Here is a 16,218-nt window from a genome sequence, read left to right as displayed (position 1 = left end):
TATCTCACCTCTATTACTAGACTGGTGGGAAAATCTATCGCCAAGCGACAAGAACCATGTAAAAAGAATTCTTGGAAATTTACCTTCTTTGCTGGACATTCAGCCAAACAATGTACTGATCGAGGCTGCTACTATTTTCTGGAATGAAAAGAGGGCTGTTTTCCGTTTTGGTAACATAGAGATGACTCCCCTTCTTGAGGAAATAAGAGGTTTTGCCGGGCTACCCTGGGATAGCCCTGACCATCGAATCAGATCGGTTCCACACCGGTCATGTGTATTTCTACCTATCATGGTTGGATGATGACATAGTAGGAGAAGTCGAGCCAGGGATCGATCGAGGAAATAGGGTCATAGACGATGCTGCTGAAGCACAAGTAAAATACAAGAGGTTGCGCAAGAGAATCCTTGTGTCTGAAGCCAGACATTTGGAACAACACAAGATAGACATGGAATCAATCAATGAATGGAGGGAAGTTGCTACAAAATCAACAGAGAAGTTGGAGTACTTAGAGCAGGGTCTAATGGAACTTGAAGGGAAGATGAGGAAAAGGATCATGGATTGTTAGAATGCAGAGGGCAACGAAGGAGGACACCTAGAAAGGGCATATCTGCTGCTGGACATGCGCGACCTGGGGAATCTGATCAATGGGGCCAAGAAGGCCAAGCTTGGAGAGGGTCCCTCTGGGACCAAATAGAATAGAATTGTTGTTTTTCTAGAGTCGTTTTAGAAATTGATTGTAATAAGGCAAATGCCACTAGCAACTCTTTTAATTATTGTCATTTTAGAGGTTTGATCTATTTATTACATTAATGAAATGATGCAGTTATCGGCATCAAGTTTCTTCAAATCTATGTGTCGCTAGGCCTACCTCAGGCACAATGAGGTCCCCAAAATTAGGACACGAATTTATAATTACGCAATACATGTTTAAATACTGCAAATATCCTTCCAAAATCCCCTTCTGACTTGTTTACCTTTTTGCTTTTCTTTGTTTTGATTATTCCCATCCCCTAAGGTTGGTTCTTGCATACTGGCATTATCAGCGTATCATACCAGATCCAGAGGCCCTCCACCTCCTCCTCCTCCAAGTGATCCTAAAAGTAAGGTAAAGGCTAAGATGGATGACATGAGTGGTATCAGGAAAGATAATGCTACGCATGCAGAAAATGTTGAAACTTCAGATGGTCGGAGTACTCCGGCACAGTATGATTTAATTCTACGTTTGGAGCAAAAAATACTGGAATTGCAAGGGAAACTTGAGTAGGTCCGCAACTTGGCAAACCTCTCCCTCACCTTAAACGTCTCGGTTATTAACCAACAGAATGCCCAAAACCCAGCACCTCCTCAAAACATACCAAACCAACATCCATAAAATCCTCCCGCACCTCATCAATATGCCATACCTCCTCAAAATCCTAACCCTCCACCAGTGCCAACCCCTCCTCAACACCAACATCTTCCGACTCAGTACCACAAACTACTACCTACCATACTCCTCAAAATACACTGCAACCTACCCCCGATCCGCAGAACTCAACCAATGATCATCACTACACCCAAATCCCTGGTATCCACCAAAGTAACCCCATATACGTAGAAACTCTACCTCACCCCATTCAACAAACCCCATACATAGTAGAATCTGCCGAGAAGGACCTGCTCATCAAGAATATGGCAGAGGAACTTAAGAAGCTCAGAAGCCGAGTCCAGGGTGTCGAAGAGGGTAAAGTCATTGAAGGTTTGAACTATGAAGATCTGTGTATTCAGCCAGACGTAGAACTGCCGGAGGGTTACAAACCTCCCAAGTTCGAGATGTTTGACGGAACAGGTGATCCGAAGGTGCATTTGAGCTTGTAGGAGTTGGCAGGGATGAAAGAATCCGCATGAAGCTATTCATGAGAAGACTCACTGGAGATGCCCTGTCTTGGTACATCAGTCAAAACACAAAAAAATGGGTTAATTGGGTAGGCATGGCATCGGATTTCATGGATCGGTTCAGGTTTAACACAGAAAATGCACCAGACATTTTCTATATTCAAAATCTCAAGAAGAAGCCAACGGAAACTTTCCACGAGTATGCTACTCGGTGGAGGTCTGAAGCTGCAAAAGTAAGGCCAGCGCTGGAAGAAGAACAGATGAATAAGTTCTTCGTTAGAGATCAGGATCCGCAATACTACAAAAGATTGATGGTTATTGAACCATAAATTTTCTGATATCATCAAGTTGGGAGAGAGAATAGAAAAAGGGATCAAAAGCGGAATGGTGACAAATTTTGAAGCACTCCAAGCCACAAATAAGGCCTTGCAGTCAGGAGGTATCTCCAAGAAGAAAGAAGTAGGTGCAGTAATGGTAGCCCAAGGTCCGAAGTCTCCTCTCACATACCAAACACCTCCACCCACATATCAGCCTTCACCTCCCAGATACCAACAACCTGCGACCACTTACCATAGCTATAACACCCAACCCGCATACTACCACTCACCACCGACTCGCTAAAACTACCAAAAGCCTAGACCAAATTTCGACCGCAGACCACCTAGACAATACACCCTAATTGCTGAACCTGTAGACCAATTGTACGAGAGACTGAAGGTTGCCGGTTATATCACTCCCATTCCCGCTGTCGCCATGGAAATTTCCTCTCAATGGGTCAATCCAAATAAGACATGTGCCTATCACTCAGGCATGAAAGGTCATACTATTGATGAGTGTCGTACTTTGAAGGATAAGATTCAGACATTAATTGACACCAAAGTCATACATGCAAAGGAGGCTACACCCAATGTCCGTAACAATCCTCTCCCGGATCACAGGGGCGGAGGGGTAAACATGAGTAGAGACCGATGAAGAATGGGACTCAGAGGGGTCAATTGGACTCATTCGAGAAGGGGATAATCCTGAAACATCTCCAGTCACTCTCACACCTATCATAGTACAAACTCAGACACCAATTGAAGTTGAGGTAGCTGCACCAACTCCGTTTGAGGTTGAAGTAACAACACCCTTCACCGTGATGGTAGCACCTACACCGTCTTATAAGTCTAAAGCTATACCATGGGATTATGTTGCAGAGGCAAGAAGGAAAGGAAAGGGGAAAATGGAAGAAACTGGTGCAGCACAAGGTATGACCAGAATTGGTAGGGTTTACACGCCCGAGCATTTAGGGGGAACAAGTAAAGAAGCCGCTTCCAAGTAGCCCATCATTGAAACCGGCTCGGATGATCTTTGGAGAAAGGTACAAGCAAGGGAATATTCTGTGGTTGATTATTTGAACAAAACCCCTGCTCAGATATCCATTCTATCACTACTGCAAAATTTTGAGGCACACAGGAACGCGTTGATGAAAGTGTTGAGTGAGGCTTGTGTACCCAACAACATTACCAGTGGAGAGATGGCCAATATGGTAGGACAAGTGTTGGAAAGCCACAAGATCACTTTTCATGAAGACGAGCTACCACCAGAAGGGCTAAGTCACAACAGGGCACTGTATATCACAGTGCAATTTGAGGATAAGTTCATTGCCAGAGTCCTGATAGATGGGGGTTCGAATCTTAACATATGTCCACTAACTACTATGAAAAGATTAGGTAAAGGCCTGCACGAGATACGAGCAAGAAGTATGAATGTGAAAGCATTTGATGGGTCTCAAAGGGCCATAATTTGGGGAAACCATCCTCAGCCTACAGATGGGCCCAACCTGGTTTGATGTTAAGTTTCAAGTGTTGGACATATCTACTACCTACAACCTATTATTGGGACGACCTGGGATACAGGTCGTGAAGTTTGAGCGGAACCATCAGGAAGTGATCATCCACGGGGACAGAAGTAATCCCATTTACACCAGTCAAACTGTTCCGGTCATCAAGAATAGAAAGAAGTTGGGTGGAGAAATACCATCGCATCGAGCACGTCAACGCAATTGAATAGGACAAATGGTGGAGAAGTAATATAGAAGGCATATTGGCATGGACATGGTATGAGCATGGCAAAGGTCTTGGCAAGAATCTCCAGGGGATCACCAAACCAATACAGCTAATGCGTCACGACATAACTTTTGGGCTTGGGTATGAATTCACCCGGCACGAGTATCAGAATTGGTCACCACCATGGCGTGGTCCTTATTACCCTCTAGAGCAACAAGTACCACATTTGAGCCAGTCATTTCACCAAGCTGACATGATGTGGGAGTCCGAAGAAGATGAAGTTCTAGCCGGTATAAGGAATCTGTTTCTGGATGATGGAGACATGGATTGCAGTGTGATAGTTGAGGAGGAAGGCCTCATTATTCAGATCGTGGAGAAGGGAGTTGTTCTCAAGAATTGGACTGCTGTACCATCAAGGGCCCATCGAGTTCATGGGTAGCCTGGCAATTAGCATCATTTATTTTTTAAAGCAATTTTTATGGTCATTTAAGGCGTTTTCAGCATTTTGTTTTAAGCTTGTTTTGTTTTGAAATAATTGCCTGGGTCATCGAGCCGCACCTGTTTAACGTTTTCAAGATTTATCTAAATGCATTGATGTTTTTAGTATTTATTATTATTCTTTACGTTTTTTTCTACAGAATTATTATTACCTACCCCGATGAACTTACGACTGTGACATGTAATGAGACAACGCAACATAAGGACAGTGACTCAGAAGAAATAGAAGAAGAAGATATGACCTGAGGAAATTGTCGGAGAGGTCGAGAATTTTGAGAATAAGCCCAAGTCCAATCTGGACGAAACTGAGATAGTCAACTTGGGAGATTCCGAAACAGTCAAAGAAACTCGCATAAGCATTCACTTGTCACCATCAGGGAAGGAAGAATACACTCATTTCTTGAAAGAGTATGAAGACATTTTCGCATGATCGTATGATATGACCGGATTGAGCACATCCATAGTAGCTCATAAGCTACCTACCAATCCGATGTGTACGCTAGTAAAGTAGAAGCTCAGAAAGTTCAAGCCAGATATGAGTTTGAAAATCAAAGAAGAAGTCACCAAACAGATCAAAGCTAAGGTTCTCAGGGTGGTTGAATATCCAACTTGGTTGGCCAACATCGTGCCGGTTCCGAAGAAAGACGGGAAAGTCAGAGTATGCGTAGATTATCGGGACCTAAACAGAGCAAGTCCCAAAGATGATTTACCGTTACCCAACATACACATACTGATCGATAATTGCGCCAAGCATGAACTCCAATCCTTTATGGATTGCTTCGCGGGATATCATCAGATCTGGATGGATGAAGAGGATGCCGAAAAGACAGCTTTTATCACACCATGTGGGGTGTACTGCTATAAAATGATGTCGTTCGGTCTGAAGAATGTTGGGGCCACTTATATGAGGGCCATGACAACTATTTTCTATGACATGATACACAAGGAGATAGAGGTATATATGGATGACGTCATCATCATATCCAAGAAGAGTACAGATCACATAGCAGACTTGAGGAAATTTTTTGATCAGCTTCAGAGGTACAATTTGAAATTGAATCCCGCAAAATGTGCCTTCGGGGTCCCCGCAGGAAAGTTATTAGGGTGCATCGTTAGCCGCCGAGGAATTGAGCTAGACCCATCAAAGGTCAAGACTATCCAGGATTTGCCGCCTCCAAAGAACAAGAAAGACGTGATGAGCTTCTTGGGACGTCTTAATTACATCAACCGCTTCATAGCACAATCAACCGTGATATGTGAGCTGATTTTCAAAATGTTAAAGAAGGATGCCGCAACCAATTGGACTGAAGACTGCCAGAAAGCTTTTGACAGAATCAAAGAATATTTGTCCACAATGCCAGTCCTGGTCCCACTAGAACTTGGTAGACCACTGCTACTCTATCTCTCCATATCAGATGGGGCTTTCGGTTGTGTTGTGGGACAACACGACGAGACGAGAAGGAAAGAACAAGCCATATACTATTTGAGTAAGAAGTTCACACCTTATGAACCACGGTATTCTTTGCTGGAACACACCTGCTATGCTTTGACCTGGATAGCCCAGAAACTGAGGCACTACTTCTGTGCCTATACCACATATCTCATATCAAGTATGGACCCTCTGAAGTACATCTTCCAGAAACCCATGCCTACAGGGAAGCTGGCAAAATGGCAGATATTGTTGAGTGAATTCGACATTGTCTATGTGACTCCGAAGGCAGTTAAAGGACAAGCATTAGCAGATCATCTTGCGAAAAATCTTGTAGGAGGAGAATACGAACAACTAAAAATGTATTTTCCTGATGAAGAAGTATCATTCGTAGGAGAAGATATCTCCGAAGCCTATGACGGGTGGAGAATGTTTTTCGATGGAGCCACAAACTTCAAAGGAGTAGGTATTGGAGCCGTTTTGGTGTCAGAAATAGGTCAACATTATCTGGTATCCGCGACACTCAGATTTCCATGCACCAATAATATGGCAGAATATGAGGCTTGCATATTGGGGCTCAATTTGGCCTTTGACATGAATATCCAAGAATTATTGGTAATTGGCGATTCAAATCTACTGGCACATCAAGTGCAGGGAGAATGGGCTACAAAGAATACCAAGATATTACCATATCTATATCATATGCTAGAGATGATGAAGAGGTTCACGAAGATAGAGTTTAGACATGTCCCGAGAATCCAGAATGAGTTCGCAGATGCATTGGCCACTTTGTCCTCCATGATACAACACCCGGAAAAGAACTTCATCGATCCCATTCTGGTAAGAATCCATAATCAGCTGGCTTACTGTGCTCATGTTGAAGAAGAAACATATGGGAATCTATAGTTCCATGATATCAGGGAATATTTGACAAAAGGAGAATATCAAGAGCACGCAAGCCACACCCAGAAACGCACACTTCAGAGGTTGTCTAACCATTTCTTCCAGAGTGGAGGAATTCTATATAGAAGAACTCCAGATCTAGGGCTATTACAGTGTGTTGACGCCAAAGAAGCCTCCAAAATACTTGAAGAGATACACGCCAGAACCTGTGGCCCACATATGAATGGTTTCGTCCTAGAAAACAAGATACTCAGAGCAGGATACTTTTGGATGACTATGGAAACAAACTGCATCCGGTATGTCCAGAAATGTCATCAGTGCTAGATACACGCAGATATGATACGGGTACCTCCAAATGAACTTAATGCAACCGGCGCACCTTGGTCTTTTGCTGCCTGGGGAATGGATATCATTGGACCAATCGAGCCCACCGCTTCAAATAGGAACAGGTTCATTCTAGTGGCCATCGACTATTTCACAAAGTGGGTTGAAGCTGCATCTTACAAAGCTGTAACCAAGAAAGTCGTCACAGATTTTGTCAGGGACCATATTGTTTGTCGATTCGGAGTTCCAGAATCCATCATCATTGACAATGCCGCCAATCTCAATAGTGATCTAATGAAAGCCATGTGCGAAACCTTCAAGATCAAGCACAAAAACTCCACAGCATACCGACCCCAAATGAATGGAGCTGTGGAAGCCGCCAACAAGAACATTAAGAAGATACTAAGGAAGATTGTAGAGAATCACAAGTAGTGGCACAAGAAGTTACCATTTGCCTTATTGGGATACCGTATCACAGTTCGCATGTCAACAGGGGCAACTCCTTACCTATTGGTCTACGGTACTGAAGCCGTCATCCCCGCCGAGGTAGAAATTCCTTCCTTGAGAATTATACAAGAATTTGAGCTCAGTGATGCGGAATGGATAAGAAGCCGACACGAGCAGTTAGCTCTCATTCATGGGAAAAGAATGAATGGGGTGTGTCATGGTCAGCTTTATCAGAATAGAATGTCTAGAGCTTTCAACAAAAGGGTCAAACCTAGACAGTTCGCACCGGGGGCAGCCAGTGCTGAAATGGATCTTTCCACATCAGGATGAAGCCAAAGGAAAATTCTCACCCAACTAGAAAGGGCCTTATATGGTTCACAGGGTACTAACAGGAGGAGCGCTCATACTCGCAGAAATGGATGGAGAAATTTGGCCAAAGCCTACTAACTCAGATGCAGTCAAAAAATACTATGTTTAAAGCTGTTTACATTTATGCAATTGATGTAACTGAACTATGCTTGACCTGATTCCCGTTTAAGAGAGGATATGTAGGTAGCCCTGTGGGTTCGGTCATAATACAATAAAATTTCCATTTTCCCCATAATCGGAAACTGGGGCAGAATTTTGAGGAGGACCCTCAAAATTCCGAAGCAAGTTCAGCCAACGACATTGTATGCGGAACAACCAGAGATTCGTCTAGGTAACTGGGGCAGAATTTTGAGGAGGACCCTCAAAATTCTATGGCAAGAAGGTCGCAATGTTTCTAATAATGTCGCAGTTATTGGTTCACCTGATCAATTTTTAAATTGCACATTACTGTGTTTTGAATAACTATGCATGCATATTTTTCGAAAACTTTATTTTTAGCCAGATGCTACCCATGGTAACTCGAATAGGATTCCAATGCGGAGCGGAGCAGACAAAGGCACGAACTAACCTCCCTTGCAAAACTCACAATTTTTCTTTGAATGTAGGAACAAGAGATAGTCGCCAGTACGTGCGCACCTTAGAATCACTGTCTTCACAACAACAAAGCTACCGAACGTATCCACAACTAAAACATACTCCGCTATCACTTATTATTTATTCACTGCATGAGACTAGGCGTTATCTCAATCTTGCATGAGGCTAAGCCCTGCCTCCTCAACTGTATAAGGCTAAGCTCTGCCTTCCCATTGCATGAGACTAAGCATTGTCTCAAATCATGCATGAGGCTAAACCCCGCCTCCTCAATTGCATAAGGCTAAGCTCTGCCTTCCCATTGCATGAGACTAAGCATTGTCTCAAATCTTGCATGAGGCTAAGCCCTACCTCCTCAATTGCATAAGGCTAAGCTCTTCCTTCCCATTGCATGGGACTAAGCATTGTCTCAAATATTGCATGAGGCTAAGCCCTGCCTCCTCAATTGCATAAGGCAAAGCTTTGCCTTCCCATTGCATGAGACTGAACATTGTCTCAAATCTTGCATGAGGCTAAGCCCTGCCTCATCAATTGCATAAGGCTAAGCATTGCCTTCCATTTGCATGAGACTAAGCATTGTCTCAAATCTTGAATAAGGCTAAGCCATACCTCCTCAACTGCATAAGGCTAAGCATTGCCTTCCATTTGCATGAGACTAAGCATTGTCTCCATCTTGCATGAGGCTAAGCCCTGCCTCCTCAACTGCATAAGGCTAAGCATTGCCTTCCATTTGCATGAGACTAAGCATTATCTCCATCCTGCATGAGGCTAAGCCCTGCCTCCTCAACTATATAAGGCTAAGAATTGTCTTCCATTTGCATGAGACTAAGCACTGTCTCCATCCTGCATGAGGCTAAGCCCTGCCTCCTCAACTACATAAGGCTAAGCATTGCCTTCCATTTGCATGAGACTAAGCATTGTCTCTATCCTGCATGAGGCTAAGCCCTACCTCCTCAACTGCATAAGGCTAAGCATTGCCTTCCATTTGCATAAGGCTAAACATTGTCTCAAATCTTGCATGAGGCTAAGCCCTACCTCCTCAACTGCATAAGGCTAAGCATTTCCTTTCCCTTGCATGAGACCAAGCACTGTCTCCATCTTGCATGAGGCTAAGCCCTGCCTCCTCAACTGCACAAGGCTAAGCATTGCCTTCTCATTGCATGAGACTAAGCATTGTCTCTCCTTGCATAACCACAAATGTTGCTCTGCTCCAAACCTTGCATTATTCTCTTCTCTCGAGACTAAGCTCTGCTCCCGACTCTACACAGGATTAAGCTCTATATTGTTTTATCTCAAGCATCATATCTCTGCATCTCATGGGCTGATACATAGCCAATTTGTCCGAAGGCGTCATAGTTCAAAGGCATTATCCTCTTAGCCGAGAGACACTATGCCATGGATTGAGGATTTCTTAATCTTGCACATCATTATTCAAAGGCATCATGGTTCAGATGCACCATCTTCATAGCCCGAGAACATCATTTCATAGCCTGCGAATCCTTTACCGCACAATTCATGTCTCGGGACATCATGGTCTAAGGACGTCATCCTTACCGTCCAAAGACGATCTCCATGGTCCAAAGGAAATTTGCATCATGTTTAAATTCTTGAAATAATCAATATATATATTATGCATACATCGTGTTTTGAGTTTGCAGGTGACCCAGGAAATAACCGTTCTCCTAACTGGAGCAATCTTCGCTCCGGTTTCCATTCAACGTTCATATCCTTCAATTATTTCAAACGTAACCGATCACTGTCTGTTACCCATGCCATCTGATAACCGTTCAAATATCCATAACCATTCTCAGATACATCCATTCCCAATCCCGATATTGTCCTATCCAGAATATCTTGTCTGTTCTTACAATAACTCCATCAGTTTATTCCACCGTTGGATCCGGAACTACACATGACCTGATTCCTGTAAAACCAGGGATATGTAAGCAGCTCAGAGACAAGGGTCCGACCTATATTTTTTCAAATCTCCCCATTCGGTCAAAATCGGTCATCATTTCTTTACCCGATAACTCTTTCATCCTTCCCGGGTAAAGATGGGCAGTTGTTGATACCCAATTTTTCACTCATATTTTTTCAAATATATATATCTATATATACTTTCAAAATAGTGCATATGCATTATCATTTGATTTACAAGCATACACAAGTATTTTTCATAATCTTCCATGATTTTTAAAGACTTTAAATCAATTTATTTCTTCATTTTATTATATAAATATCCAATAATTACCCTCCTAATTATTTTTATGATTATTTAATCATCTAAACTTATCATTTATACCAATATGAGGTTTTAAATATTTTCAGTGCATTTCGTATAATTACATTTGCATTTTTCAGGGCTAAATTGCACATTTTGCAATAATATCCCATATGTACATATAATTACATTATTTATACAAAAAATAAAATTTTATATTTTTATAATGTTAAATAATTGTTTTTAATCATTTGCATGCCCAAATGATATTTTTGTTATTTATCTATTATTTTATAAATTGTTTATTTATTAAAATTGGGTATTTAAAATCTGGCCCTAATTTCATAACTAATTTCGGACCTAACTAACCAAACATGGCCCAATTACCCCAAGCCCAAACTCATTAGCCCAATACCTATACCCATTTAATTAACCCGACCCAACCCCTGCTCAAATCTCAGCCGTTGATCAAAAATGATCAACGGCTCACAAACGCCTCCCCTTTTTCCTTATATCACCCGTCCTCAAACCCTAACCCCATTCCTCCAAACCCGCTGCCTCTCTACTCTCTCCCCTTTGAAGAACCCTAGCCCGCCGCCTCACAAAAACTCCTCTCCTAATCCCGCTTCTAATGGGATTTTCTTCCCATTCACTTACCATTTCAATATATTTTCATTATTGGGAGATTCTCTACGGTATTACCTAGTACTTGCCTAAACATGGCAAGTACTCTTACTTTGATTCTATCCTATTTAACTTTCGTCTCTTGAATCTGGACGAATGTTATTTTGCACCGTATGAGTCCGATTTGTTCGTATCTTGCTGATTCATACTTAACCCTAAGGTTAGGGTTTACAAATTCTCTTTGATTCGAACCGAAATTGGTTCAAGCTTTAATTTTAAGTACTGTCTCATCTATATTAACCTTATTATGTATGAATCTATCTATTTCTGCCGATTATCTTTACTTGCCCTAAATTAGGGTTTCAGATCCTTTTTATTTGAACCAAATCTGGTTCGATTCTGTGTTTTGTGAATAATATTCATGTCTATGTTCATTTTATACAATATGTGATTCCTTGCCTTTATTTTCTGCCGATTTTGTGGAATTTACCTAAAAATTAGGGTTTCAAAATTTTTCTTTACTGATTGTTTGAATGAATTATATTTCCATATTTATGTGTTTAGTTCCTACACTATTTAAACCCCTCCCCATTCCCCTTTGGTTAAGTTAGAAAAATCATTAAAAAACCTATAAAACTAAAGCTGTATAAACCTTACTCTTGAATGATCTTGTTTCGTACTCTGGTTCTCGGCCGGCTAAAAGCCAAGGCTAGAAATTCTGAGTTCTTGCTCTTTGAGTAATATTCACAATACTGTGGGATACCTTTCTTTCTTGTTTCATTTTAACTGGTGAGTTACCAAGCCTTTGCCATTTTATTCTGATTTATCTGTCATTTCGTTTAATGTGTTTCTTCAATTAGACTCTGCTAACCTAAATGCCATTACGTCCGTAGTTTGAGACATGTTTAGACCTACTTTGAGTTGATTAATTTGATTCTGCCTAACCTATATGTCACTGATAGCCACCTCTTGAAGTTTAAGTTTGTTATTATCCTGCTCTTTGAACATGCTCTCATATCTCCTTCTATGGATTAGTTAACTAGGTATGGATGTATTCATTAATAGGATAACAAGTCTGTTTCTGAATCCACTATAATATGGCTTTTTTGATCCCGTTTTCATCATATCTTGACATCTCTAGTAATTGCATACGCTAATTAGTTTTCAGCATGTTATGGTCTATTGCCAATTGGTATGATTTCTTCTTATGACACTAGTTTCTGCACTTAGCCTAATCTGAATTCTCTTTTACCACTATAAATCTGTCTTGTAACTTACCTTGTTAGCATATGATTGAATTCATTTCCTGAAACTTGATTAAGTGTGCCTTAAGTTTAAGCATGTTTGTTATTTGTTTTATATGCTCAATTGATTCTGTCCTTCAGTGGAATCCATTGACTTCATTCTGTTCCTCTACTATCTGGTCCGTCTGAATTCTTATCCTTCGCCGGCTGAAAGCCAAGGCTACTTAGATTCTGTCCTTTGACCTCCCTAGTGTGAGCACTGCTCAGGGTTCATTTGAGACCCTTGTGAACTCTGACATACTAGGACCTGGTCCCTAGTCTTTCCTCTGAATTATTTCTGATCAACTACCTTAGTGTGAGCACTGCCCTGAGTTCTTGAAGCCCTTGGGAACTCTGACACAGTAGGGTCTTGGGTTCTGTATGCTCAGCCTTGACATATGCTCACTGGGTGAATCACTCAATAATTAGCTATTTTGTATCTACGAATATGAAATTATGGAGCTATTGTGAATTGTGAGAATGAAGGCCTGGCCTGTCTAGATGTATTTGGGACTGCTTTACGCTTTCTATAGCTATATCTATTTTGTAATTTAATATATTCATTCTGGTCTGTAATAATTATTTGTAATAACAATTCTGGGGTATTAGTAAAATTGGGTAAGGGATTTTTATCTTACCTGCAACAAGTTGGGTAGAGATCATGCCTATAGGTTCGATAATGTGTTATTATATGTTGTGTGTTAGAAATCATGCCTATAGGTACTTTGTTATGTTCAGTCATCATATGCTAGCAACCCTGCCTATAGGTTCAATACTTGGTTCAATTGTGTTCTATTTCTGCTTGTTAGAGACCATGCTTATAGGAAATGGTGTGATTCAATGTATGTGCAAAACAAAGTCTGTTTACATGTTGCCTTATTCTAGAAACCATGTCTATAGGATCTAAAACTGGACCAAATTGTAGAAAGCATGTCTATAGGTTTGAATCAGTTTATTTATCATTTTGCCTATTGGTTTAGGAGTTTTGTCACACACTGTGCTACTATCCTCATTAGAAAACATGCCTATAGGATCAAAACAAGTGATTCTGGATATGCTTCTGTGATTGCCACTATTTATTATCACGTAAAACATCTAGACATCATGCTAGTAGGTTTAATCTCATTATGCTAAAATCAGTCGGCAAATTTATGTAGGTCTTGGTAATCGTATTAAGAAACTAGCTTTTGTGTATAACTGTCTCCTCATTTGTTCAGTATCACATAGAGATCCTGCCTATAGGATTCTGCGATTTTGCAATTAATAAAACTAGTTAGTGCTAATCAGTTTGGCGTGTATTTGATGTCTAAATGCAGAGGGTAACTTAAGCCCATACTTGTTTCTATTTGAAAGTCCTAACTGTTTTTGTATGTCGCCTAGTTTTCTCCTTTTGAGCAACCTAAGTTAAGGTCTAGAACTACCCTGAAATAGAGGTCCAAATGCCTCCTGGACCATAGGCATGGGGCGGGTAGTGCACGCATAAGATATGACTTAGAATCAAATAGAGCGCTTTAGGTAAATAACTTAAAGATAGTAATCGGGTAGCAGGAGATGATAGTCTGTGCCCGCTGAATAATATGAGTAACACCCCATCTTGAGGGAGTTACGAAGTATTATTTATGTTGCACGGGGTGATCCTTTAGGGTAAAAAACTTAGGACCCCCCCATTCCTGTTAAAATAGTTCTTTCTTTGTCTAAATTGTTTCTTTTCTCTTAGACTAATTCACATGATTTGAGTTCGGCCGGGACCCACCGTTGTGGACCTAGAGGAGTGCCTAACACCTTCTCCTCAAGGTAATTTGAGCCCTTACCCGATCTTTGGTGACGTAAACTAGTAAACCTGGGTCATTTGCAAATAGGTGCCCTAACGCACCTTAATCCGTTAGGTGGCGACTCTCTCTTTTAATAACCCTTCCTTTTTAAAAGAGTTGTCAATGTCGAAACCCGATTTCGCGAGAAAGAGGGGCATGGTAATTTGTATTTTTTCTTTCATTCAGACAATATCTTACTCTATATTACAGGCATGTACTTCAGTTTTAGAGCTCGTGACTTTGTATTACCAGTTTTGGGAGTTTATTATGTATTGACGCTATTATATTATGTTATTGTCTTTAGACTTGTATTATTCTCATTATTTCTGTTATTTTGTTCCGCTATTATTATGTTTTGCTTTCCTAGCAAGCGTGTTTGGGTCGTGACATTCACATTTGCGATCAGTTGGTTGCATTTGTAGACATCACATTTGCGAGGTTATTGTCGTATTTGCGACTAGGCAGGCTCATGGGAGTTCGCATTTGCGATTAGTTAATCATATTTACGAGCTTTGTATTTGCGATGCTTTTGTTCACATTTGAGACATCTGTAGCTGGGTTATAAGGGAAGGGTTCTGAGATTAGCTCATTTTATCCCATATTTGAGACCTAGACTTCGTTAGGAGGCAATTGTTTAGCTGATTTTCTTCCCAACTTCTAAGGTTAGTAATTTTTACTTATTTTTTATTTAATTTCATAATTCTTCATAGATTTCTACTCTTAAATCCAAGATTTTATAGTGTAGAAATTGGGGTTTTGGGGTAAAACTTACGAGAGCTAATTTTGCAGATTTGGACCTCAATTTGAGGTCGGATCTTGAAACTAATTTTTTATTTAGACCGCGAGGCTATGGGTCATCGGGATTTGGTCTCGATTTTGAATTTACAACATGTAGACCCAAGTTGACTTTTGTTGACTCTTGGGATTTCTTCAAAGATTGAACCTTTATTGATTGGGGATGATTCCTGTAGCATTATTTAACATCCTTAGATGATATTTGAGTTGGTTTTGATGGTTTTGAAGAGTATTTCTAAGGAAGACGGTATTGGGTTGTAGAATTTATTTTGAAATGAGGTAAGTATCTTGTCTAACTTTGTTGAAGGATGTTTTTCTAATAAATGATATTGTTTGCTACATGGGGGGGGGGGGGGGTGAGATGACGAGTGTTAAAGCATGTAGCAGGTTTATCTATGCTCGAGGTAGATTATATGCTTCTTTGTGCCTTGTTGAACTTTGTGATTTTCTTGACTTATGTCTTACTTGATTTCTATGATAACATGAGTATAAATACCAACGCTAGAGATCATGTTTTTAGCTTATTACAACTTAATTGAATATAACGGACTACTTTTGAGATTGTTGATGTACTTAATTCGGCCGTAGAAATGCCTATATCATGAACACATATCTATATCCGTTATTCATATGATACTTGGATTCCATATTTATGCTGAAGATCATGTTTTAGTTTTGTTAAGATACTTTAACAGTATGGGTCTTGAAATATTGCCTTGCCTATTGGTGAAAAAGTTATGATTATCTATCACATGGAGTGTTATGCTTAATAACTCTTCTTGATGTTGTTTATGCTTCCTACCTTACTTAGTACTGTTATAAACATGCTTTGTGAGGAAGAAATAATTGCATGAAGGATGTTTCTATGCTTGTGAGGAAGAGTGATTGATGCACGAAGGATGTTTCCGTGCTTCTTGATATTATTATTATTGCACAAAGGATGTTTTTGTGCTTGATGAGGAAGAGTGATAAGATATTGGCACGAAGGGTATTTTCGTA

At 40.5% G+C, this 16,218-nt stretch overlaps 1 protein-coding gene across 1 annotated transcript; it reads left to right on the top strand.

Annotated features, from left to right (window-relative positions):
* Nucleotides 1–1,672: 1,672 nt before the first annotated feature.
* On the top strand, nt 1,673–7,510 carry LOC138892307 (uncharacterized). The gene is made up of 3 exons (XM_070176014.1): nt 1,673–1,829; nt 6,078–6,466; nt 7,079–7,510. Exons 1-3 carry the CDS (start codon nt 1,673–1,675, stop codon nt 7,508–7,510), a joined length of 978 nt encoding a protein of 325 aa, XP_070032115.1.
* Nucleotides 7,511–16,218: the final 8,708 nt, after the last annotated feature.

This window comes from Nicotiana tomentosiformis, chromosome 5 (assembly GCF_000390325.3).
Source record: "Nicotiana tomentosiformis chromosome 5, ASM39032v3, whole genome shotgun sequence".
Classification (NCBI taxonomy): domain Eukaryota; kingdom Viridiplantae; phylum Streptophyta; class Magnoliopsida; order Solanales; family Solanaceae; genus Nicotiana; species Nicotiana tomentosiformis.
Note: the sequence above shows the minus strand (reverse complement) of the source record. Positions and strands in the feature narration are given on the sequence as shown.